Source organism: Vipera ursinii, assembly GCF_947247035.1.
Source record: "Vipera ursinii genome assembly, chromosome: 2".
NCBI lineage: Eukaryota > Metazoa > Chordata > Lepidosauria > Squamata > Viperidae > Vipera > Vipera ursinii.
The window spans coordinates 276,643,040-276,666,686 of NC_139513.1; the positions used below are offsets into that span (position 1 = coordinate 276,643,040).

Consider the following 23,647-nt stretch of genomic DNA (forward strand, 5'->3'; position numbering starts at 1 on the left):
AGTATCAGCAGTCAAGACTGAATTGAACACCCCTACTCCACCCCAATTGTTTTGTTATTTTGAGTTAATATACAGAGTCTTGAAAACTGTAAAGTTTTCCAGCCTCACTGAGAAGTTACACTGAGATCATTAAAGTGAACTTGCTTTTAAATATGTTTTCCCCCATCTCTCAGCAATTGGACTGAGGTATCTTTTCTGAGATAAATACTCCTCTGACTTGCCTGCAGCTTCCCATTATTACTCCTTGTCATCCACAATACCCAATAAAAACAAATCATGTTTCGTTCTCTCAAAGCAACAGTCTATGACTCTATGGCATTCTTTTTAAATGTAAGGTCAGTGGGCTTTCTCTCTTCATTGAGTAATAGTTAGGGCAGAGTTTCTTAACATGGCAACTTTAAGCTGTAGGGACTTAGAGGTCTCCAGCCTGTAGGTATGTACTTCTTCTCCCAGAATTCCCCAGAGAGCAAGCCCATATTTTTAAAGTTGCCAAACTGAGGAGTGCTGACTTGACATTAGCTGGCACTCAGGTGACCTAGAAACTCTAAGGTCACTCTCAATCATGGAAGCTCACTGGATAACTTTGGGCTAGTCACTTTTCTTCAGTCCAATGCACCTCACGGGTAACTGTAAGGAACAGTAGTAGAAGAACAAAAAGCAGGATATAAATCTACCAAATCAATAAATTTAATTTAATTTAATTTAATAATTTGATTTCTATACCGCCCTTCTCCCGAAGGACTCAGGGCGGTGAACAGGGCAATAACACACAGAAATACGAAAGCAATCCTCATTTCACTTGGTCTTGAAGGCAGGGATGGGTTGTCCACAATATGAAACAAATCCAAGAAGTTGACTTCCAGGGATATTCAAAATGATTTAACTGATTAGCACCTTTTATACACATTGGTAAACAAGCTCCCTTTATAAATAATTCCTAGCATCATCTCCATTCAAGCAATATGTCCTGTCTTTCTACAACTAATAACACTTAAGTTTGGTAATTCAACCACATAGCAACACATTCAAGTAAAAACTAAAGCAACATCACATACACTAGGGGTCTCCATATGAATGGTCAAAATGGCAGTCATAACTGTATAATTATCTTGACTTTTTAGACTTTTCCCTCATAAGTGCCCTGATGGATACTTACATCATACATGGAGAGATGCAGCCAGGCATCAGGAAGCATATTGGACCCAAGATTCAAAGTGATCAAATCAGACAAAATATCTATGAATGTTTTACTTGGTATTAAACCTAGGCAAATAAGAAAAAAAGAGGAATTGGGTCAAAGTGGAATTAACATAAAAAAGTTAAAAATCAATTGCATTTCACTGCCTAATACTGTAGGTACATTGCATATTTTCCTTTCTTTCTTTCCTAATTATATGGCATATACAGAGACTATAATTTACTTTATATGTAATTGTACAATGTTGTACATTTCGATTTCTTTAAACTATGTAAACCAAGCTGTGAGTTGCTATCAATCAGCTATGATCCAAGAGGAAACAAAGGAAGTATCCTGCTCTTGAAGTCTGTTCCCCTAATAAACGTGATTACAACTGGAACATAACTGTTTCCAAATTGGAGTTGAAAAAAGAAAACTCTTGCATATTTTTAGTTTTTTAGTTTCCACAATTTCCTTTTTGGAGAAAACTATTAAGACGCTGTCTAGGTTGCAACTACAAAGGACTCTGGATGAAATGGACCTATTTTGATACCATTAACTGTAGCAACCTAATGGATTGACTGCAGGGACTGAGTGAAGAGCACAATGTTACAGTAATTCTTTTTTTTTTTCCCCTATGGCGGTTCCAGTTGATAATGATAGGAAAGGAAATATCCAGCCAATAGCATCTGGTTTGTGGGGTTTAGTGGCCTCATCCTTCCTGTTAACATTTATGTACATCTACTGGGAAAAGTACTCCATCAGTTTGGGATCAGATGTCATTGATACACTAATAATGCTTAGTCGTACAACTTGTTCACTGGCTGACCAAGTGCTACTGTCAAAGTTTTGTCCCAGGGCTGTCCATCAAGGTAATTTGGAAGCTACAATTGATCCATAATGGAGCCAAATAATCAATGATGGACAAGCCTCGCTATGGAGCACTTGCTGCTCTCTGACCTTAGTTGTTAGCTTGTAGACATTTTATTACCTGGCTAGGTAACATAATCAATGCTAATTGTGGGGTTTGCATTGCCATCACCAGCACTGATTTAGTACCTAGTTGAGTAGTGAAATGTCTGTAAGTAAGCACCAAGCTCAGAAAGCAGCAAGGATTCCAATTCTGAGCTAAACATATTCTCTTCTATTGAAGTCTTGCTACATGCAAATAACACCCCCGCTACATGAGCAGCACTGGTTATCAATTGGTCTGTGCAATTCAAGGTGCTGGTTATCATCTATAAAGTCCTACATTGCATAGGGACTGGATAATTGAGAGATCGCCTTGTCTTCTGTAGTGTCTGCCTTGCATGGCTTGCTTTGGGCTCCATTCAATCATCAATACCCCCCAGTGTGAGCCAGGAAGCAGGCCTTCTCTGTCACTGCCTCTCCTAAAGATCACCAGTTTCCCTGCCTTCAAGTGAGCCTCTCACCTCCCCCAGCCTTTGAGATAGAATGTTTTTGGCAGGATCTTTTTACATTTATGAAGCTACCCAGAGTCATTCTGGGGTTATATGGCCTAGAAATCTGACAAATAAATACATTTTAAGTTTTGTCTTCACACAGGTCATCTTTGGGTTAGAGCAGGGGTAGGCAACCTTGGCTCTTTCATGACTTGTGGACTTCAACTCCCAGAATTCCTGAGCCAGCTGGCTCAGGAATTCTGGGAGTTGAAGTCCACGAGTCATAAAAGAGCCAAGGTTGCCTATCTCTGGGTTAGAGCCATTTGTTCAACAACCATTCAAAGTTACAATGGTGATTAACAAATGGTATTTAAGACAGGCTCTGTACTAACATCAATTCTGCCATTATTTTAGAGCATTTGAGAGCATCCTGAGAACAAGTGGACTGTGGACTGAATGGATGCCACTCTGTCTTGATACACCCTCTATCAACAGCAAAAGTCCTAATGACAGAAAGCAGTGGCAGTTTTCACTAGATCTGAGCAGTGGAGGGAGAACAAGATTACTCCCCAAGTCTCCATTGATAAGTCAATTTGACTGGGAAGAGAACGACAGGTGGTACGGAACAATGTAGGACATCAGCAAAGAAATAGTGATATATAGGTACAAGCACACAAAATTGAGATGAAACTGTTACCAGTAGTTCTTGCAACTAATCTAATTCTCAGGTCTCTTATGAGGATAAAATGAGGTACCAGGAAAGAGAGAAACCACGTATGCTGTCAAGAGCTCTTGAAGGAAAAGCGTGGTACAGAAAACAGAATTTAGGGGATCCAATCAAAAGTATGCATGGTATTGTTTCCAGAATGTACACAGACTCTTCACAAAGACTGAGGTTTGTCAGAAACCTTTGATTAGAGAATGTATAGATACTAAAGCAAAATATGTATCTGAATCAAATTTGTTTTCCAAAGAGAATCCCTTGGTGAAAGAGCACAAGAAGCAGAGATTCAAGGAGATCCATGCAAATTTGTGATGCAAATTTATATTCATTTTACTTTTGCCTTTACTTTACATTTGCATACTTTACATTTGCCTTCTCACTTGCAAATGACTCTGATTCTTATCCCAACCAGGGAAAGGAGAAATCCTTCTGCAGATACTATTTTAAGCGCAACAAACTTTTGTGCCATGCCTAATTTCTACCAAGCTCTCTTTCCATGAGCCAGTTAGTTAACTATGCATGCACCTGCTGGTTGCAAGGTTTTCTATTTCTACAGTTGCAACTGCAAAGTTTGAAAGCATTAAGAAAGTTGAAGTTATGCAAATACTGTGGTACCTTCTGAAGTCAGGTGGATTTAAGCTTTTATCCAGGGAGTACAGGACAAATCCAAGGTTTGTATGGGAGAGAGAGAGAGATATATATATAGTTTCCTCAAGTTTTCATTACAAACATAATTCCTTCTGTAATGGACTTTTTGAGCTTTTTAAATTATCCGCTGTATTACATTTCTTCTTTTCCCTTTATTATTTTACGATGATTTTAAAAAAAGTTTTGAGTACCATTTGCAGTTAAAATGTTGCATCTTCCTTTTATAAAAAGCTGCTCCCATCAGCATCCATACCCATTCAAATAGTTCAAATCAGTGTAGAACGTTCAAATAAATGAACCAACTGCCTAAGAAAAAACAATTCTTTCATTTTGGGAGATCAAGTTATCAACGTATGATGCAAAGGGTAAAGGACATTAATATCCTCTGGGTGGAAGTTATATTTGCAAGACATTTAATTTCCAGAAGAATAGTATTTGCAAGCGGTGAGGCGCTCCGACCCTCTGCTTCTTCCCCGAGATCCCGGGAGCGAGGATGTGCAGCCTCCTGAGCTCCGGCTGGTGTACCTGAATGCCAGGTCCGTGGTTAATAAAGCTCCCCTCGTTAGGGATTTAGTTGAGGGTGAGCATGCGGACCTGGCTTGCATCACGGAGACTTGGTTGGGCCCAGAGGGTGGGGTCCCTTTGGTTGACCTCTGCCCACCAGGCTTCCGGGTACTACACCGGCCACGAGCTCAAGGTAGGGGTGGGGGAGTGGCGGTTACCATTAGGGAGACCTTATGCCCGCGGGAGACCACCGTTTCTCAGATAGTCGGGTGTGAGTCTCTCTTTATGAGATTTGGTCCTGGGACGCAGTTGGGCTTGCTGCTGGTGTACATTTCGCCTAGTCGCACAGCGGCAGCCCTGCCCGAGCTGCTCGATATCCTCTCGGGCTTGGTGGTTGAGTTTCCCAAACTTATAGTTTAGGGAGACTTCAATCTACCATACCTGGGAGGTTCATCTGAGCTAGCTCGGGAGTTCATGGCTTCCATGGCGGCCATGGACCTGACGCAAGTAATTTCAGAGCCAACTCATGAGGGAGGCCACACCCTTGACCTGATTTTTTTATCTAGACGGTGGTTGGATGATCTAGGTGGGGGCTCTCCATTTATTATGCCCCTGTCATGGACCGATCATCATCTCCTGCGGCTGGTCTTCCGTTTTGCCACCCCCCGCCGTGGGGGCACAGAGCCAATTAGATGGTACCACCCCAGACGCTTAATGGATCCTGATAGATTCCAAGCGGCGCTGGGGTCCCCACCTGCCTCCACTGCTCACAGCTCGGCGGATGCCTTAGTGGAAGCCTGGGAAAGGGCAGCCACTGAGGCACTTGACCGGGTTGTACCCTTGCGGCCCCTGACCCGGCGCAGATCCCAGCGAGCTCCATGGTTTTCCGCAGAGCTCCGGGAGATGAAGCGTCGGAAACGGGGCCTAGAGAGCTGCTGGAGGTCTAGCCGATCCGAACCCGACCGGTTGCGGTTAAGAACCTATATTAGGTCTTATCTCGCAGCGATGAGGGTGGCGAGGTGCAATTACTTCTCCACCCTCATCGCGTCCGCAGATAATCGCCCGGCCGCCTTGTTTAGGGTGACTCGCTCACTTCTTAATCAGGAGGTGAGGAAGGATCCCTTGCAGGGTCGTGCCGAGGAATTTAGTCAACATCTGTCGGATAAAATCGCTCGGATTCGGACCGGTTTGGACTCCAGGTGGGCAGAGTCAGGCGATCAGGACACGGGCGGTCTTGTCAATGTTACCTGGGAAGAGTTTGATTCTGTGACCCCTGATGAAGTGGACAGGATTATGGGGAGGCTGAGCTCCTCCACATGTTTGTTGGACCCGTGCCCTTCCTGGCTGGTTTATGCAGCTAGGGAGAGGACACGAGGCTGGCTCCAGGCGGTTATATCTGCTTCTTTGAGTGAGGGTTATTTCCCCACCGTCTTGAAGGAGGCGGTGGTGAGACCTCTCCTCAAGAAGCCTGCCTTGGACCCAGCTGTTTTGAACAACTTTCGTCCAGTCTCCAACCTTCGCTTTCTTGCGAAGGTTGTCGAGAGTGTGGTGGCGCATCAGCTCCCTCTGGTCCTGGATGAAGTGGATTATCTGGACCCCTACCAATCGGGTTTCAGGCCCGGGTACAGCACGGAGACGGCATTGGTCGCTCTGGTGAATGATCTCTGGAGGGCTCGGGATAGGGGATATTCCTCTGTCCTAGTCCTATTAGACCTCTCGGCGGCTTTCGATACCATCGACCATGGTATCCTGCTGCGGCGTCTCAGGGGATTGGGAGTGGGAGGCACAGTTCTTCAGTGGTTCTCCTCCTATCTCCTGGGACGCTCGCAGTCGGTGTTGGCAGGGGGGCAGAGATCGGCCCCTAGGTCTCTCGTTTGTGGAGTTCCTCAGGGGTCGGTTCTCTCGCCTCTCCTGTTCAACATCTACATGAAACCGCTGGGTGAGATCATTCGTGGTTTTGGAGTTGGGTATCATCAATATGCTGATGATACCCAACTTTTCTTTTCGACCCCAAACGACCCCAGTGATGCCCTCGCTGTGATGTCCCGTTGCCTGGAGGCGGTTCGGGTCTGGATGGGGAGGAACAGACTTCAACTCAACCCTGACAAGACTGAGTGGCTGTACATTCCGGCATCCCGGGACATTCAAAATGTTCCATCTCTTTCTATGGGGGGTGAGCTCTTACCCCCCGTGGATAGGGCTCGCAACTTGGGAGTCCTCCTAGATTCACGGCTTACCCTGGAAGATCATATAGTGGCTGTGACTAGGGGGGCTTTCGCCCAGGTTCGCCTGGTGTGCCAGTTGCGGCCCTATCTGAACCGGGATGCCCTGTGTACGGTCACTCATGCGCTCGTGACCTCTCGCCTTGACTACTGTAATGCTCTCTACATGGGGCTTCCCTTGAAGACCACTCGGAGGCTCCAACTGGTACAGAATGCGGCCGCGAGAGTTGTCTTGGGAGTTTCCCGGTACTCCCATGTTACACCTTTGCTCCGCGAGCTGCATTGGTTACCAGTTGTCTTTCGGGTGAGGTTCAAGGTTTTGGTTACGATCTTTAAGTCCCTACATGGCATGGGTCCGGGATACCTCAGGGACCACCTGCTGCCGGCATCAACTCCCCTCTGCCCTGTGCGTTCCCACAGAGAGGGCCTCCTCAGGGTGCCGCCAGTCAAGGAATGCCGACTGGTGGCCCCCAGGGGGAGGGCCTTCTCTGTGGGCGCTCCGGTATTATGGAACCAACTGCCGGTGGAGCTCCGGACGGCATCAGACCTCCGAACTTTCCGTCGTGGCCTGAAGACCCACCTATTTGAAATGGCTGGTCTGGCCTGACGGGGGATTATGGGTTTTAATTTGTCGTTTTAGATTTGTATTACTGTTTTTAACTGGGCATGGGTTTAATCTTTTTTTTTAATTTTTGTATTGTCTTTTTTATATATGCCCTGTGAACCGCCCTGAGTCCCTACCAAGGAGAAGGGCGGTATACAAATTAAATAAAACTTAAACTTAAACTTAAACTTAGTAATAATTATTTCTCCATTTCAGCAGAACAAGGGTATATAGCTGGGATGCAGAATGACAGGTATTTCAAAGAATTTCTTCCCATTCTTCAGTATCTTGTTAGAGACAAAATGTTTGGAAATTCCTGCAGTGCATTTTTGTATTTTGCAATGCCATATTTGAAAATAATATTTCTAGAGATATTGGATTTTAGCTCCTATCATTTTTATCTGGCTTGATAAATTTACCGCAGCTGGAGGAATACATATTCTTAGCCCTGCTCTACAGAAAGACTTTGGCCATCTCTAGCTTTTCGATATGAAAACTATTCAACTTTTCTAAAGACATTTGTTAAAATCTTCCACTGTCATGTTTATTTCATTTCTCAAAATTCTACATCCTTGTTTAACTTCATAAAACAAATTATACTCAAGTGCTGAAAGATCTTACACTAAATGGTCAAGAAGTGTTGGTAGTCAGTAGAATAAAGGTATTACAGAAATATCTTTATAGTTGGTTTAGAAAGTGTTGTGGCTTAGTACCAAAGCTGGTACTAAAGCATTCAACAAACATATTTTGTGTCTGAGATGCAAAAATTTAAAAATACATTAAACCCTACACTATGGCCAGCAAAAGGGAAGAAGGGATCATGTGCCACTAAAGCTTCTGTAGTTATACAAGTATACACTTTGCTTTTAATTGGAGTGCAGATTTTTTTTTGGAGGGGGAAGGTGATAATTACTAGTTATTTGTTGAAACAATGCTTCTACAAAAAATTGAGGCAGAAATAATGTTGCATGTCTAGTCGCTTCCAAATGAACTTTCTCTTTCCCATTCAGGATCAGATGAAGAATCTGATTTCTCATGGGGAGATACTTGAACTGGGATCCCACTAGGATCCCACTGATTAGCTTGTAGTTTTCTGTTCTTTTGCCAAGAAACATTCCACAACCGAACAGCTTCCTGGGGATCAAAGTTTTTGATCTCGGGAGAATTCAGCTGAATGACCATGAGATCTGTCATGCTTTCAAACATGAGTTTTGAATGTAGCCTCATCATTGTCAGCTTCATTTGACCAAAGCCTCGTGCTGCTTCGCTGGAACTTGCCGGCAATGTCAAGAGAAGATCGATAAGGGCCAAGACATTCGGATATTTATGAAAAAAATCTTTGTTTACCAAATCCCATGTTAAGCTCCGGATGTTTTCAGATCTAGAAAAGATCATATATATTACTAACATGTTCCTTTTCCTAATGTAGCAGTAAAACAAACTTGGATTTAAGACAGCATGCTTATTACCTATTATATAGCTCTGCTTTTAGCATATTCCATTCAGTTTCAATTTCATCCACTTTCACTTTGGCCCATTCTAGGACTGGCTCATAATGTTGAATCAACAGAGATACTTCCGTCTCACCAAATTCTATAAGAACATTCATATTAATTGAAGAGATACTTTCGTCTCAGCAAATTCTATAAGAACATTCATATTAATTGAAGCACTCCAAATCTTTCAGAAAGGAATAATTTATTAGCCACTGCAGGGTGCTTTCTGTACCTTGTTTGAATTTGTCTGGCCATAGCTTAAAGCTTCCAATGGCGCTTGCGATCAAAATATCTTCACTAGCATCACAAAAACAGTCTTGCAGCTGGTTCAAGAGACTGTTTATTAATTCTAATCGAGTTGCTGAAATATTTCCATCTCCCACAAGCGGGTAACCATGAAAATAAGTGATTGTCTCTACCAGACGTTCTCGCGGCCCTGATCTGAGGGGAGAAACATGATACTTAAGCAATAAACTCTCTCATTTCAATTCAGACACACTCAAACATATGCAATAATTGTTAATATCTAACCTTTTTTGATACATTTGGAGTATCTCCAATGTTGACTGAATCGTAGCAAATACATCTGCAATGGAAGTGTTTGGATTGTGGGCAACACGAGACAGAATGTTAAGGACATTAATGACATCTAATAAAAAGTGAGAAAATTTAACTATGTCTGTTTTTAGAAGCAACTTCAAGAGATCTTTGGCTTTCTGTTGATTTGAGGAGGCTGATTCTTCTCCCGTCTGGAAATCAACATGAAAAACAATGTGTTAAAACACTTATAAAAAACTTCTAGTTTTTCAATTATTACTCAAATCCTATAGTTTCAAAAAGCATTTACCTTATTCAGGTGTAGGACAATTGCTAGGTAACCTTTCAGAAGGATCTGAAGAGCTGTCTGTAAGCGAAGAAACCATTGAGAGCCACCAATTTGAGAAGGAACCATTGGTGTCACTTTACGAGCTTCACAAATTAGCTTAAGGTTGTTCTTATTCATTGGAGAGTCATGATAAAAATAGTACAAGTTTTTTAATAAATCCATAAGTATATTGAATAGTGGATTGTTCTTCAGTACCACCTTGTAGGCCATTTCAAGACGGTGTACAAGACAGTGAATGCTCTGAATACATGGTTGTATATCCTTCAATAGTTTAGCTACTCCGTTTTCTCCTACCATAATATCTCTACCATCACTGCCAAAGCCAACCAGTTTTCTTGCCCAGTCATGGGTTGGCAAATTGACCTTCAGATTTGTTTGTAAGGTTTTCAAAATGGCATTTTTCACTGTCAAAGCATCATACATGTCTATGGATTGAATTCCAACAATCTGGCAATGGATTTTTCCTTGATGTGCAAACTGTATATATACAAGGGCTGCTTCTGTTGTTCCACTGTCAGTAATGCCATCACTAATGAGAGAGAAGAACTTGCATTTTTCTAATTTCTGTTTCAAGGCTCTTCTTTCCACTTCAGCAATAAAATGAATAAAGATTCTTGCTGCTTTGTCATTTCTAAATATTGAACCAATGTCCACCCCCTTCATATCATCCAGTTTACTTATCCAGTCCAGGTCTGTGAAGGGGCGCCCAGTTTTGGCAATGGCATGGCACGTTCTAAAGAGGTTTTCAATTTTTCCCAAGGTTGTTTTACTCATGTTCTTTAACATCTGCTGAGTGGTATCTGTGTCTGGAGTAGAACTACTAGCTGCTTCCATACAGGAAGCCCATGCATGAGCTTCACTGTTATGGTGGTCATCAACTAATTCAAGAATAAAGTCATCAGTCCCAGAGCAAAAATTGTGTGTCTTCTCCCCTAAGTCTACATTATGTTTCCTACAGAGAGCACAGTACATAATGCCCTTGTTACTGTCATACTTTAACCATGTGTACTTCAACAGCCAGATGTGTGGAAACTGGTGACTCTTCTTTGAATACTTTTGTTTGCCTGGAGTTACATTCTTGCTTTTAAATTGCTTCATTGCTGCTATGGCTATAAATATTTCATAATGTTTATTACAACAACATTATAATGTTTTAACACAATTTCAATATAATTATTATTTTGAGCTACAATTATTAATTACTCCAAACTATAGACGTTCAACTACTGTATTTGTTACAAAACAGTAAATGTGAGGTATCTGAAAATTTCATTTTTTTTCTTTCATAACACAAATTTAGTGCAAAGATATATGCTGAATTCTGTATTAACTAGATTATATATGTGAAACTGAATCTTTCCACAAAAATGATAAAAAATATAAAACATTTATCTTTAATCTTTTTAGAAGTTAATAAAACCTGAAACTATATTCAGCAACATTGCTGACTGTTTAGATTTCAGCAGCTTTGGCTGACTTGCTTTTATTCCTTATTTACAATCATAAGAGCTCAAAATTATTTCTTTCTTTCATTTTAAGAAGAGGCTGCTGGGGCCAAATCCAAACAAACATACCAGATTGTGTTGTCTGAACCTTCCATTAAATCTTAAGAATGTTTCCTACAGTTAGGAATCAACTCATAATAATGCTTAGTTGAATCCACACTTACTGTGCCAGGATTTTTAAATAGACTATACTGAATAAGGTATAATGTTATGAGGTCCATAATAGTTATACGAACAGCCTGTTATGTTTCTGCTAACAGGGAAGAAATATATACAGCAAAGACCTATATACTTCTGAAACACATTGCCAGAAAATATCTAAAAAGGTAAAGGTAAAGGTAATGCGTGCTAGTCGTTTCTGACTCTAGGGGGCGGTGCTCATCTCCGTTTCAAAACTGAAGAGCCAGCGCTTGTCCAAAGACGTCTCCGTGGTCATGTGGCCGGCATGACTGGATACCAAAGGTGCACGGAACGCTGTTACCTTCCCACTGTAGTGGTCCCTATTTTTCTACTTGCATTTTTACGTGCTTTCGAACTGCTAGGTTGACAGAAGCTGGGACGAGTAACAGGCACTCACTCTGTTACACGGCACTCGGGATTTGACCCACCAAACTGCCGACCTTCTGATCAACAAGCTCAGCGTCCTAACCCACTGAGCCACCACGTCCCTGTAGCAAATATATAGAATACTTTTTAAAGTAAGAAATGTTAATAGCCGTGGTGGTATAGTGGTAGAATGCACTACTGCAAACTACTTCTGTTGACTGCCAGCTGCCAGTAGTTCAGCAGTTCAAGTCTGACTGACTCAAGGTTGTCTTAGACTTCCATCCTTCCGAGGTTAGTAAAAAGAGGGCCCAGATTGTTGTGGTCAATATGCTGACTCTCTAAACCACTTAGAGAGGGCTGTAAAGCACTATGAAGCGGTATATAAGTCTAAGTGCTATTGCTATTAATAGAAACCTTGCTTTTAATTCAGATATTATAGGGGAACAACCTGTTTCTGATGAAGCTATCACAGAAGAAAATTATGTTCTGCCAGTTGAATCTAAACACAGGTTATCTGCAGAAACTTCATCCTTTCATCCAAATGAAAAAAGCAGCATTGTTTTGAAATGCAAGCATGTAAAAATGGGGTGGGGTTCTATCGTAAGGTAGAAAGCTGCTTTCATCATTCTGCTCCCTCCCTGGACCTGTTATCCAAACAATATCTAGCAACATATAATAGTTTTCGTCACAAGAGATGAATGTGTCAGGTTTCATTTAACTCATTATGTTATTTTTGTAACTGTAATTTTGTCCTTTCTTATTTTCATATTGATTCCTTAAAAGTCCATGTGAAAATGCAGCCATTTTCTATGTACTGTTTCCTAATAATACATTTTTTATTTGTTTGCAGGGCAGGCATTGTAACCTGTTTCATACTATTCAGAAAAGTTCAGAAAATCGTACTACTCTACTCGTGTTCATGTATTTGTTTAGGAATTTCAACCAGGTATGCTTATCTAAAATAACAACATAAAAAACACCACACTAATAAATTTCATCTCTATCCCTAGAAAAAAGTACTTTTATAAGGAGGAATAATCAGGGTTATAGGTAGTCCTCGCTTAGGAACAATTGGGACTGGCAACTCTGTCTCAAAGTGCCGTGGTCACTAAATGGAAAACCACATCCTTGTTTTGGGCTAGTGTTATCACTTCTATTTAGTTGTTATGCAAATCACTGTGGCTGTTAAGCAAAACATCATGTGACCACAACTTCCTATTTTATTTCTATGTTCTCAATTTACTCTGCAATAACTCTAAGCCAGATGGGAAGCATACAAGTAGTGATCATGTGATTGCAGGATGCTGTGATAGCTGTAAATGCACCTAGTTGCAAAGTGCAATCACATGACCGTGGGATATGGTCATAAATGTGAGGGCGACAATCATAACTGTGAGGATTGGCCACAAAACTATTTTTCTTAACACTATTGTAACATCAAATGGTTGCTAAATGAGATAATCGATAAACAAGGACCACCTATACAACTATCCACCTATTGTACGAATGGATATTATAAATTAACTATGGTCATGTGGAGTTCATGAAAATCTTTCCTTTTTGTTATTTAGTATATATTTATGTATTTGTATTATTTTTAGAAAAATGCCTATTTACAAAAATTTAGCAAATATATTATAACATTTATAAGCAATTCTTTGAAATCTTTTTAGAATCTTGAATTAAATAGGTCCTTTATTTTGAAGAAAATGTATGGATTGTTAGAGCGATATGATATTATATGATATGGCTAAATATTAAGACAGTATAGAAGTATTAGGAAAGTGGAAGGCAGTACATTGGAAGACAGCCTAAACAGAGACACGAAAGATCATTGAATAGAGTTATCTAATGTCTAACTATTGTTAGTTAAAAAAATGCAAAGACACACCATGTGGGTGTACATGAAATAGAATGGGTCCATCTGAAATATGAATATAAAAAGAACCTCTAAGAGTCTAAGTCAAAAGAACTTTTATTGAGGGACCTATATGTTAAAAGAGGGACGCAGTGGCTCAGTGGGTTAGGACGCTGAGCTTGGTGATCAGAAGGTCGGCAGTTTGGCGGGTCAAATCCTGAGTGCCGCGTAACAGAGTGAGCGCCTGTTACTCATCCCAGCTTCTGCCAACCTAGCAGTTCGAAAGCACGTAAAAATGCAAGTAGAAAAATAGGGACCCCTACAGTGGGAAGGTAACAGCATTCCGTGTGCCTTTGGCGTCTAGTCATGCTGGCCACATGACCACGGAGACGTCCTCGGACAAGCGCTGGCTCTTCGGCTTTGAAACAGAGATGAGCACCGGCCCCTAGAGTTGGAAATGACTAGCACGCATGTGCGGGGGAACCTTTACCTTTACCTTTTATACGTTAAAAATGTGTTGAGGAACAATATCAGGAAACTGCAGTGAAGAAAAGTAGGCTTTTTTTTTAAATTCCATTTATATCCCGCCCTTCTCCGAAGACTCAGGGCGGCTTACAAGCTTAGCAGTAGCCTTCATTCTATGTATATGCCTGCTTATTAGGGCTTTCACACCCACCCCCAAGCGGCATTATTACAAAGTCAGCTTAATTGCCCCCAACAATCTGGGTCCTCATTTTACCTACCTCGGAAGGATGGAAGGCTGAGTCAACCTTGCACTATTAATGTATAAAAAGATCTAAAGGTTTTATTTTAAACAACTAATCAGCATTTTGTCCTGTTCTTAACCTTTGTAGAAACACTTTTATATACTATGGACACAAATATACTATTTCAATATTATAAATCTTGAATAGTCATTAATATGCTTTTATAAATCTATATAAAAAGTATTTTCTTACCTTTAGGTGCCACCTGTAGAAACTGCTTATGAAGAGTACTAAGCTGTGAAATAGTGAGCGTACTGTTTTTAGCAGTCTCCACAGATGGGGGACGAGGTGGAAGAGGAGGATCTTCAAATATTTTTATATCACCATTAACGTAGAAATCTATTCCTTCCAGGACTAACTCAAACTGAATTCTGGAGGAAGTTTCAATACGATTGCGGGCAACCCCAATTAATTTATCCACACTGTAACGATACATATGCTTGAAAATGAAAAATGTAGCAAAACTTAAAATTAATAGTTTTATTGTCAATTAATATGTTTCTACTGGCTTTGTCCCTAAAACAACCAGTAGGATTTTTCAACTCCAGGCATGCTATTAAAATCTCTAATATTCTCTCTTGAACATGTGAAACCAACAGCTATTGAAATGCCTGTATTGGAAAAGTATAGCAAGTCTCTTGCTGGATTGAATCTCCAAATTTTCATTATGTCATTTGACTTCCTATGAAATTGGACTGAATTTTTTATTATGGTTGAAAAACTTCTGTACTGAAGTATTCATTTTATGGAGAAAATTCCAATGGGAATTACACAAAATCACGATAACTTCTCATTTCCAGGTACAATATGGATACAAAAAGTTTGGGATTGCCCACTTTAATAACTCTCTCCAGATTGCATTTCAGTTTATGGATTAGCACAAACAAAGCAGTTTCAGATATGCCAAAATGTAAGAAGAGCAGACAGACCAAAAGCTTGTCTTCATTTTGCTTGGGATTTCACACAGAAAGAATAAATAAAAAGTGATATTTCCTTCCATTTATGGAAGCCTTAGTGAATCAAAGTAAGAGTGGTAAACAATTGCATGGGCTCATTCAAAAAAAAATAGTTAGCTATTCAGAAAGAAAGAAAACCCTATCTTTCATTTCTCACAATAAATGCTACTTTAAAACTATAATTCATACAATCAGAAGCTCAGTATTTAACTACATATACACACCCAAGCATAAACTATTATTTACAATTTGTTTTTATCAGAATTATAGAAACATAACTGTATTGTCTTTATAGATATTGCAGAATTTCTGCATCTTATTTATTCAGTCTTTTCCTTAAGCTTAATGGTTTTTTCCTGATTTCCTCTATTGTAACATTACTTTATTAAACAGTTTATTACCTAGCCATTTCAGCCAGAAATCTCTCTCCAAGCCATTTTTCCATATTTCTGTATGTTTCTTCTGCCTTTGATTGTAGATCCTCCAGGAAGGCTAATCCTTTAACTTTTAACAGCTCAAGACGAGATTTTGCAGCCTCCGCTATTTTAAAAATGGCTTGTAGTTATTACAAATCCAACCACATTCCAATATTCATTAGATTAAGTATTATGTAGGAAACAGAGCAATTAATTCTGTGTACAGGTAGTCCTCAACTTACAACAGTTCATTTAGTGACCTTCAAAGTTACAACAAGGCTGAAAAAAGTGACTTATGTGACCGTTTTTCACTCTTACAACCACTGCAGCATTCCATGGTCATGTGATCAAAACTCAGATACTGGGCAACTGTTTCATATTTATGATGGTTGCAGTGTCCCGGGGTTATGTGATCACCTTTTGGAACCTACTGACATGCAAAGTCAATGGAGAAGCCAGATTCACTTCACAATCGTGTTACTAACTTAACAATTGCTATGATTAACTTAACAAGAGTGGCAAGAAAAGTCATAAAATGGGGCAAAAGTCACTTAACAAATGTTTTGCTTAGCAACAGAAATATTGGGCACAATTGTGGTTGTAAATCAAGGACTACCTTTATCTGCACAGTTGGATTGCTGCAAAAAAGGATCTTGTAATGATGCAAATACTCAAATATGTCTTGGTGATGCATTTAAACATGAACTTATATTTTGAACTAATTACGGTTTATGAGTATACCACAGATACATTTTATGTTTTGAGCTAATCATAGTTTATATCACAGATGAATTTTCTCTGCCACTCCAGTCTTTTGGCTGCAGTATAATGGTCCTCAGTGTTTTTGGTGCAGAGTTCAGTCTAACACAAAACAACCTGGACTCATTTTATTTCTGTTCTTAGAGAATTAAAGTAATAAACAACAGTAAGATTCACATATATGGTAAGCCTAATACATGAGTAATTGTGGTTATTCAACAAACTATGGATAAGCCAAATCACATTAATCAACACCTGAACCTAAAAAAGATCAAGCAAATATAGTTAACATCCAAAACAAATGTCTATGGAGATTCTCAATCATCCCGATCATAGTTGTCGCAAAGGTGCGAATGTTCAAAAGGCAACTGGACTCAACAACTAAACTCAAGAAGCTTCTTAGATGAGAAGTGAAACGTTTTCAAGAGAAAACAACAGCAAGAAAGTCCAGTTGCCTTTCAAACAACGTTTTTGGGACTTCCAAAACAAATGTTGGGGTTTTATTTCATTTTCTCAGCCCCAAACAGATAGATATTTAACTATTCTGTTAGCAGAAATTATACCTTCATGCTCCAGTGCAGCAAAATATTCCTGTTTCATTTTAAGCTTCAAATCTTGCTTCTTTAATTCTTCTGGAGATAAAGGAATTGCTATTACATCAGTGGTGGACATACTATGTGTACCTGGAGGAAAAAGTAATATTGTGAAGAATCTGAAGGTAAAAATGTTTAAATAGCTATTATCTTTGTATTAACACAGCTAATAAAGTAATCCATGATTTCTCAAAGTTTGTGATGCTTTGTTCCCCCAATGAATGCAGGTAGTCCTCGACTTACGACTACAATTGAGCCCAAAATTTATGTTGCTAAGCGAGAGCTGTCACGTGAATTTTGGCCCATTTTACAACCTTTCTCGCCACAGTTGTTACGTGAATCACTGCAGTTGTTAAATTAGTAACAGGGTTGTTAGGTGAAACTGGCTTCCCCGTTGTCTTAGCGTGTCAGAAGGTTGCAAAAGGGGATCACGTGACCACAGGACCCTGCACCCATCATAAATATGAGTCGGTTGCCAATTGTCTGACTTTTGATCGTATTACCATGGAGATGCTATAATGTTGTAAATATAAAAAAATGGTCGTAAGTCACTTTTTTCAGCACCGTTATAGCTGAACGGTCACTAAATGAATTGTTTTAAGTCGAGGATTGCCTGAAAATGGTTGGATCATGCTCAAGAGTGCATAGATAAGATAGATTGTCAAGGCAGAATGGGAACACTCTGTAGTTATTGTTCAGTTATGTATAGTTACAATTTTCTGGCTTTTTCTGCCTTGGTGGAGCAGTGGGCTAATGCCTCCTTAAGTAACACCAGCTGCCTGCCATTAGTGCAGGTTCGAGTCCCACCAGGCTCAAGGTTGACTCAGCCTTCCATCCTTCCGAGGTAGGTAAAATGAGGACCCAGATTGTTGGGGGCAATTAAGCTGACTTTGTAATAATGCTGCTTGGGGGTGTGTGTGTGAAAGCCCTAATAAGCAGGCATATACATAGAATGAAGGCTACTGCTAAGCTTGTAAGCCGCCCTGAGTCTTCGGAGAAGGGCGGGGTATAAATGGAATTAAAATAAAAAATAAAAATAAAAATACTTATTATGTTGGGTTCTGGACCATCTCTAGATAGTGCAAGCACTGCACTTGTGCTCAAGCACAAAATATTAGGAGCATTGCGAGTGAATGATGCCTCAAGACTGGTAGGGGGAAATGAGATTAGGCAAGAGGGCCCTGAACCTGGCCAGGTCATCTTGGATAGCATTTAGCCAGGCTGTGCATAAGTTTCAAAAGGCCAGTCCGCCTTTTGAAACTTGTGCATAGGCCAGCTCAATACCAGCAGCTCTGTGAAGGTCATCCCCATCTGAGTAGAGCAGGAGTGAGCGCAGTCCTTCTCAAATTTGCTGGTTACCCTCTGAGAGTTCTAAAAAAAAAAGGAGTTTCTTTCAAGTATTTATAATGCACAGACTGTTTTAAAAGTCTGAACTTCATTCATTTATCAAGAGTTGTTTGCCTGGGGAAATTTCCTGACAGTGAGAACAATCAGCCAGTGGAACAGCTTGCCTTCAAACGGTGTAGGTGCTCCATCACTGGGGGATTTTTATTTTTATTTTATTTTATTTTATTTTAATTCCATTTATATCCCGCCGTTCTCCGAAGACTCAGGGCGGCTTACAAGTTTAGCAGTAGCCTTCATTCTATGTATATGCCTGCTTATTAGGGCTTTCATACACCCCCCAAGCGGCATTATTACAAAGTCAGCTTAATTGCCCCCAACAATCTGGGTCCTCATTTTACCTATCTCGGAAGGATGGAAGGCTAAGTCAACCTTGAGCCTGGTGGGATGCGAACCTGCACTAATTGCAGGCAGCTGGTGTTACTTAAGGAGGCATTAGCCCACTGTTCCACCAAGGCTCTAAGAAGAGACTGGACAGCCATTGGTGGAGCAGTGGGCTAATGCCTCCTTAAGTAACACCAGCTGCCTGCAATTAGTGCAGGTTCGCATCCCACCAGGCTCAAGGTTGACTCAGCCTTCCATCCTTCCGAGGTAGGTAAAATGAGGACCCAGATTGTTGGGGGCAATAAGCTGACTTTGTAATAATGCCGCTTGGGGCGTGTGTGTGAAAGCCCTAATAAGCAGGCATATACATAGAATGAAGGCTACTGCTAAGCTTGTAAGCCGCCCTGAGTCTTCGGAGAAGGGCGGGATATAAATGGAATTAAAATAAAAAAATAAAATAAAAAAATTGTCTGAAATGGTCTCCCGCTTGTACAGGGGGTGGGCCTAGAAGGCCTTGAAAGTTCCTTCCGTCTCTGATGTCTGTTATGTGAGTTAAATCTGCAGCAATAAACCCAAATAAAGCACTCCTCTTCCCTGAAAAGTTTCTGAGCATATACTTGCAACCAGATGTTTTCAGCGTGTGTATGCTTCCTCCCCAGAGTTAGTAATCTACTGCAGGGGTCTGCAAACCTTGACAACTTTAAGACTTGTGGGCTTCAGCTCCCAGAATTCCTCAAGTCTTAAAGTTGTCAAGGTTGCAGAGCCCTGATCTACTAGATCTTAGCAAGCTTCAGGACAAAAAACCCTAATCTCAACACTTTCTGAGTTCGGGGCAAAAGGAGGAAACTCCCTCCCATGTGCCATAAAAGGATCTGTTGGTATTGCCTCAGCTGGACCATTCCTCCTTAACCTGGCACTTCTGAATGTGCCCTGGAAGTACAACCTAACGATTCTGCAGTTTCATTTCCATTACATCTGGAAGATGCAGAGAAAGTTTATGATTGTATAGACGAGACTTGTTTCCTACTCTTCTAGTATCTGTTTGCTGGTCCTGCTCTGTATAGGACCACGATATACCACTAAACTCTGTTTACCTTTCTTTTTTCCTTTTTTAGCATCTTTGCTGTCCTTGTCTTTGACATCTTTCCCATCTTTTGCTTCTTTCCCACCCTTCGCTTCCTTTTCGCCTTTTCCTCCTTTCCCTTTCCCTTCCTTTCCACCTTTGCCAGCAATTGTTTGCGAAGATTTGAGGCGCTCTTTTTCCTTCATTTCCTCCTGAAGTCGTTCCTTCTCCTCTTCCGCTTCTTTGGATTGTATTTCGGAACTCACCTGAAATTTTATATACCAACATTTATTAATAGAAATATTAGGAGCGTTAAAGCAGAACTGTGGTGAAGATGTTTTTTGAGCAAGACTATAGGTAGTCCTTGCTTAACCACCACTCACTTAGCAACTATACAAAGTTATGACAGGAAACCCCCCCCCCAAAAAAAAGCAGTGAGGACCTGGTTCCAGAGTTCCAACATCATGCACACATTTTGTATCTCTCTTCTATCCTCAAACATCCATGAGCCATCTCTTTAAATAAAGTCTTTACCTACCATGGAAGATATAGTTGTTACAATATGATGCCATGTGTCTGTGAGCAATTTCTCTTCTGGGCTGAAATTAAATATTACACTTTCTGAAAACAGATCGTCCTTGAGCTTAACTGGAATCAATTTGATCCTTTCTCTGTTAACTTCTGGTGAAGGAGATCTGTGAGCAATCATAGGTATTCTTAGAGAAAAAAGAAAAAGAAAAGAGATAAGTAACAGGCTGAGTCTTGCTTCCTCAGAAACCGTATTTTTTAGTATATTAAGTATATTTCTATAAAGTTTCAAAGGTTTTAATAGAAAATGTGGCACTAGCATCAAACCTGTGGCTGACGTTTTGGGTTGGCTACCCTTGCAGCGATGCCCAAGAGTGAGTCACAGGTTGCAAGTTCTCCCACTGTCCATAGGACATTTAGCATGTAAATTAAATTTTGGATTTTCTTGTTTCTTGTATCATCTTGCTTGGGGAAGTTTTTGAAAATTCATTTTCATACTGTTTTAATTCAGATTAATACCTACTTAGGTGTATTGCTTTTATTTTAATTAGTTAATAATGACTAATATATCTCCAATCATGTATTTAACCATTTTCCCTGTCTCACTGAAAATTACAACCTACTAACAATTGTTGAATATTCCATGTGGCCATTTTCATTTAGCTATTACTGTGTTATTTGACTGGCCCTGGTTTTCCAGGGCCTCACATACAGGTGTTTTATATCAAACACATACACCCCTTTGTAAAGCAGATGTTTCATATATAATGGAAGTATATTTATACATGTATTCTTTCTCCTATTTACATGTGCTCCAATACAAACATATCTATTAATTAGTGCAGTTCTGCCATTTTTAACGTACATTTTCATCTTGCCCTCTTCCACAGATGCTCTTCTTTCCATAAGATCTTTCAATGGTATTCTGGTAAAGTCGGAGCTGGTGTCTGTTGGAATTTTGCCTTCCATTGCTCTATAATAGTCATGCAGAAGCTTTTTGGTATCTTGGAAACGGTCCATTTCATTCTTTATGATGTCCAAAGAAAGCAAAACAATTAATCCTCTTATCCCTCTGAAAATGCAAGACAATTTTACAACATCTACACGTCTATAATGATGTTAGAAAACTATTCTTAAAACAATCCCTTCTCATCTTTACAATTTGGGTTCCAACATTTTGGAACAAGGGAGCTAGTGCCCAGTTTTTTTTATGTTTGAGCTACATGATAATAGTGTTAAAACACTTTATAATGCCTTGGTAAGGCCACACTTGGAATACTGAATCCAGTTTTGGTCACCATGATGTAAAAAAGAAGTTGAGACTCTAGAAAGAGTGCAGAGAAGAGCAACAAAGATGATTAGGGGACTGGAAACTAAAACATATAAAGAACAGTTGGTGGAATTGGATAGGTCTAGTTTAATGAAGGGAAGGACTAGGGTGACATGATAGCAGTGTTCCAATATTTCAGGGGTTGCCATTCTTGATCATGAGCTCAGGGGTTGCCATTCTTGATCATGAGAAGAGGGAGTCAAGGTATTCTCCAAAGCCCCCGAAGGCAGGTCAAGAAGCAATGGATGGAAACTAATCAAAGAGAGAACAACCTAGAACTAAGGAGAAATTTCCTGAAAGCTAGAACAATTAATCAGTGGAACAACCTGCCTCCAGAAGCTGTGAATGCTCCAACACTGAAAGTTTTTAAGAAGAGACTGGACAGACATTTGTCTGAAATAGTACAGGGTTTCCTGCCTGAGCAGCGGGTTGGACTAGAGGACCTCAAAGGTCCCTTCCAACTGTATTACTGTTATTGTAACACTATGGGTTTTAACTCTATGTTAATTAAGTATCCACTAAATAATATTGTTACTCATCTTGGAGATTTATGATACTGTAGCTAAGCCAACAGACCTGACACAAGCTGAACATATTTTACTAATCATAATTAAGAGAGTAGTCATAAGATTGTATGCATCATTAATTATCTGTATGTATGATTTCTCTACCTTAAAATATGATGTATTTCAACATCAACCACGCAAGTTTTAACAAATGTTTTAACAAGTTATACTACATATAGCAGCTATGATTATTAATTATTTGCAATTAGCATTGGTGAAAATACAGTGAATGTAACACTAAACCATGATATGCGGAACAAGTAATAATGGTCTTGTTTATCTACAGATTCTACAGAATAGAGCAAAAATATGAATAATTGTCCAAAACCATCTGGTTTGGGCCTAAATGATAAATTTCATTCAATAATTCTTCAATTAACACTCTAGTTTCATTCTACAATGATACTTAAATCCAACAAGAAAAATAACGTCAAGTACAATTTGCCAGGTTCACAGAATCTGTACATCTGAGACCAAACTTTATGCACCTGTCATGCTTTTGATTTATTATTAGACTAAAAGCCGCTAAATATATAACTGAAAAGTAAAAAAAACAGTGCCATGTATTCATGGGAAAAGACACAGAACCACAATCTCAAAACGGGGAAACAGAGACAGAAAGAAAGATAAAAAGATAAAATATAAAAATCCAGTTGAGCAGGACAATTATCAAGTCAAAAGTTTCAGCTTAGAGCCCTTAAATCTGTATCTAGCGCTTGCCAATCCAGGGGTCTTGGGGTTGAACAAGATACAAGACACAATACAAGATACAATACAATAAAGATAAAATTACATGACAGTATCTGTCCTAATGCTATCAAACTTTTGGGGGGCACTTTGTTGCATTTAGGTCTAATATTTCTCCTATATTCAGGGTCCATTATGGGCCTACAGATAATGATGCCATCCCTTTGGTCAGGCACATGACGAACCGGGATGCTTGCATCTGATTCTTTTGAGATACACTTAATGAATATTGGGTTTATCTTCTTTGGATGACTTCAGACAAAAGCTGGAGAGATTTTGTTGGGGATAGACAGCGGGTTAAATTTAATAGACAATTATGATTTTATGTTTTTCCATTTCATTATATCTGCCCAGTGGCACAGAGAGAAGACATTCACCTTTAGGATTCAGATGCTTTGAAAGATGGACAAGAGATTAAGAGTAGACTGGTGGTGGTGTCTTTGTTTGTGTGTGTATGTTGGTGTCCTTTCATAGTTCGCCTCCAAATTGGTTATTGATTTGGAGCTGTTGCCTCTGGCCAGACTTGCACTGTGATACTTGTTTGTACAGGCAAAGCTATCCAGTCACACAAAGCTAAAACTCTATCAACAAACTAAGAGTTTACACATGCCAGAGTTTATA

At 39.9% G+C, this 23,647-nt stretch overlaps 2 protein-coding genes across 2 annotated transcripts in view; both read right to left on the bottom strand.

Moving 5' to 3' along the window:
• Nucleotides 1-2,508, bottom strand: part of LOC310634990 (sperm flagellar protein 2-like) — a gene marked incomplete at its 5' end in the record, with an annotated part of 34,380 nt that extends 31,872 nt beyond the window's left edge. The window contains 2 exons of the mRNA XM_083353527.1: nucleotides 1,157-1,263; nucleotides 2,430-2,508. Coding sequence (XP_083209653.1) covers nucleotides 1,157-1,263; nucleotides 2,430-2,508 — 186 coding nt within the window. The remainder of the gene's footprint in view (nucleotides 1-1,156; nucleotides 1,264-2,429) is intronic.
• A 5,746-nt stretch (nucleotides 2,509-8,254) lies between these two features.
• LOC310634991 (sperm flagellar protein 2-like) overlaps nucleotides 8,255-23,647 on the bottom strand; it is a gene marked incomplete at its 3' end in the record, with an annotated part of 89,169 nt that continues 73,776 nt past the window's right edge. Inside the window, exons 25-35 of the mRNA XM_083353528.1 lie at nucleotides 21,249-21,409; nucleotides 20,394-20,571; nucleotides 19,887-20,121; nucleotides 17,035-17,154; nucleotides 15,698-15,836; nucleotides 14,533-14,762; nucleotides 9,626-10,773; nucleotides 9,310-9,527; nucleotides 9,011-9,219; nucleotides 8,752-8,875; nucleotides 8,255-8,663 (exon numbers count right to left, since the gene is read on the bottom strand). Coding sequence (XP_083209654.1) covers nucleotides 8,255-8,663; nucleotides 8,752-8,875; nucleotides 9,011-9,219; nucleotides 9,310-9,527; nucleotides 9,626-10,773; nucleotides 14,533-14,762; nucleotides 15,698-15,836; nucleotides 17,035-17,154; nucleotides 19,887-20,121; nucleotides 20,394-20,571; nucleotides 21,249-21,409 — 3,171 coding nt within the window. The remainder of the gene's footprint in view (nucleotides 8,664-8,751; nucleotides 8,876-9,010; nucleotides 9,220-9,309; nucleotides 9,528-9,625; nucleotides 10,774-14,532; nucleotides 14,763-15,697; nucleotides 15,837-17,034; nucleotides 17,155-19,886; nucleotides 20,122-20,393; nucleotides 20,572-21,248; nucleotides 21,410-23,647) is intronic.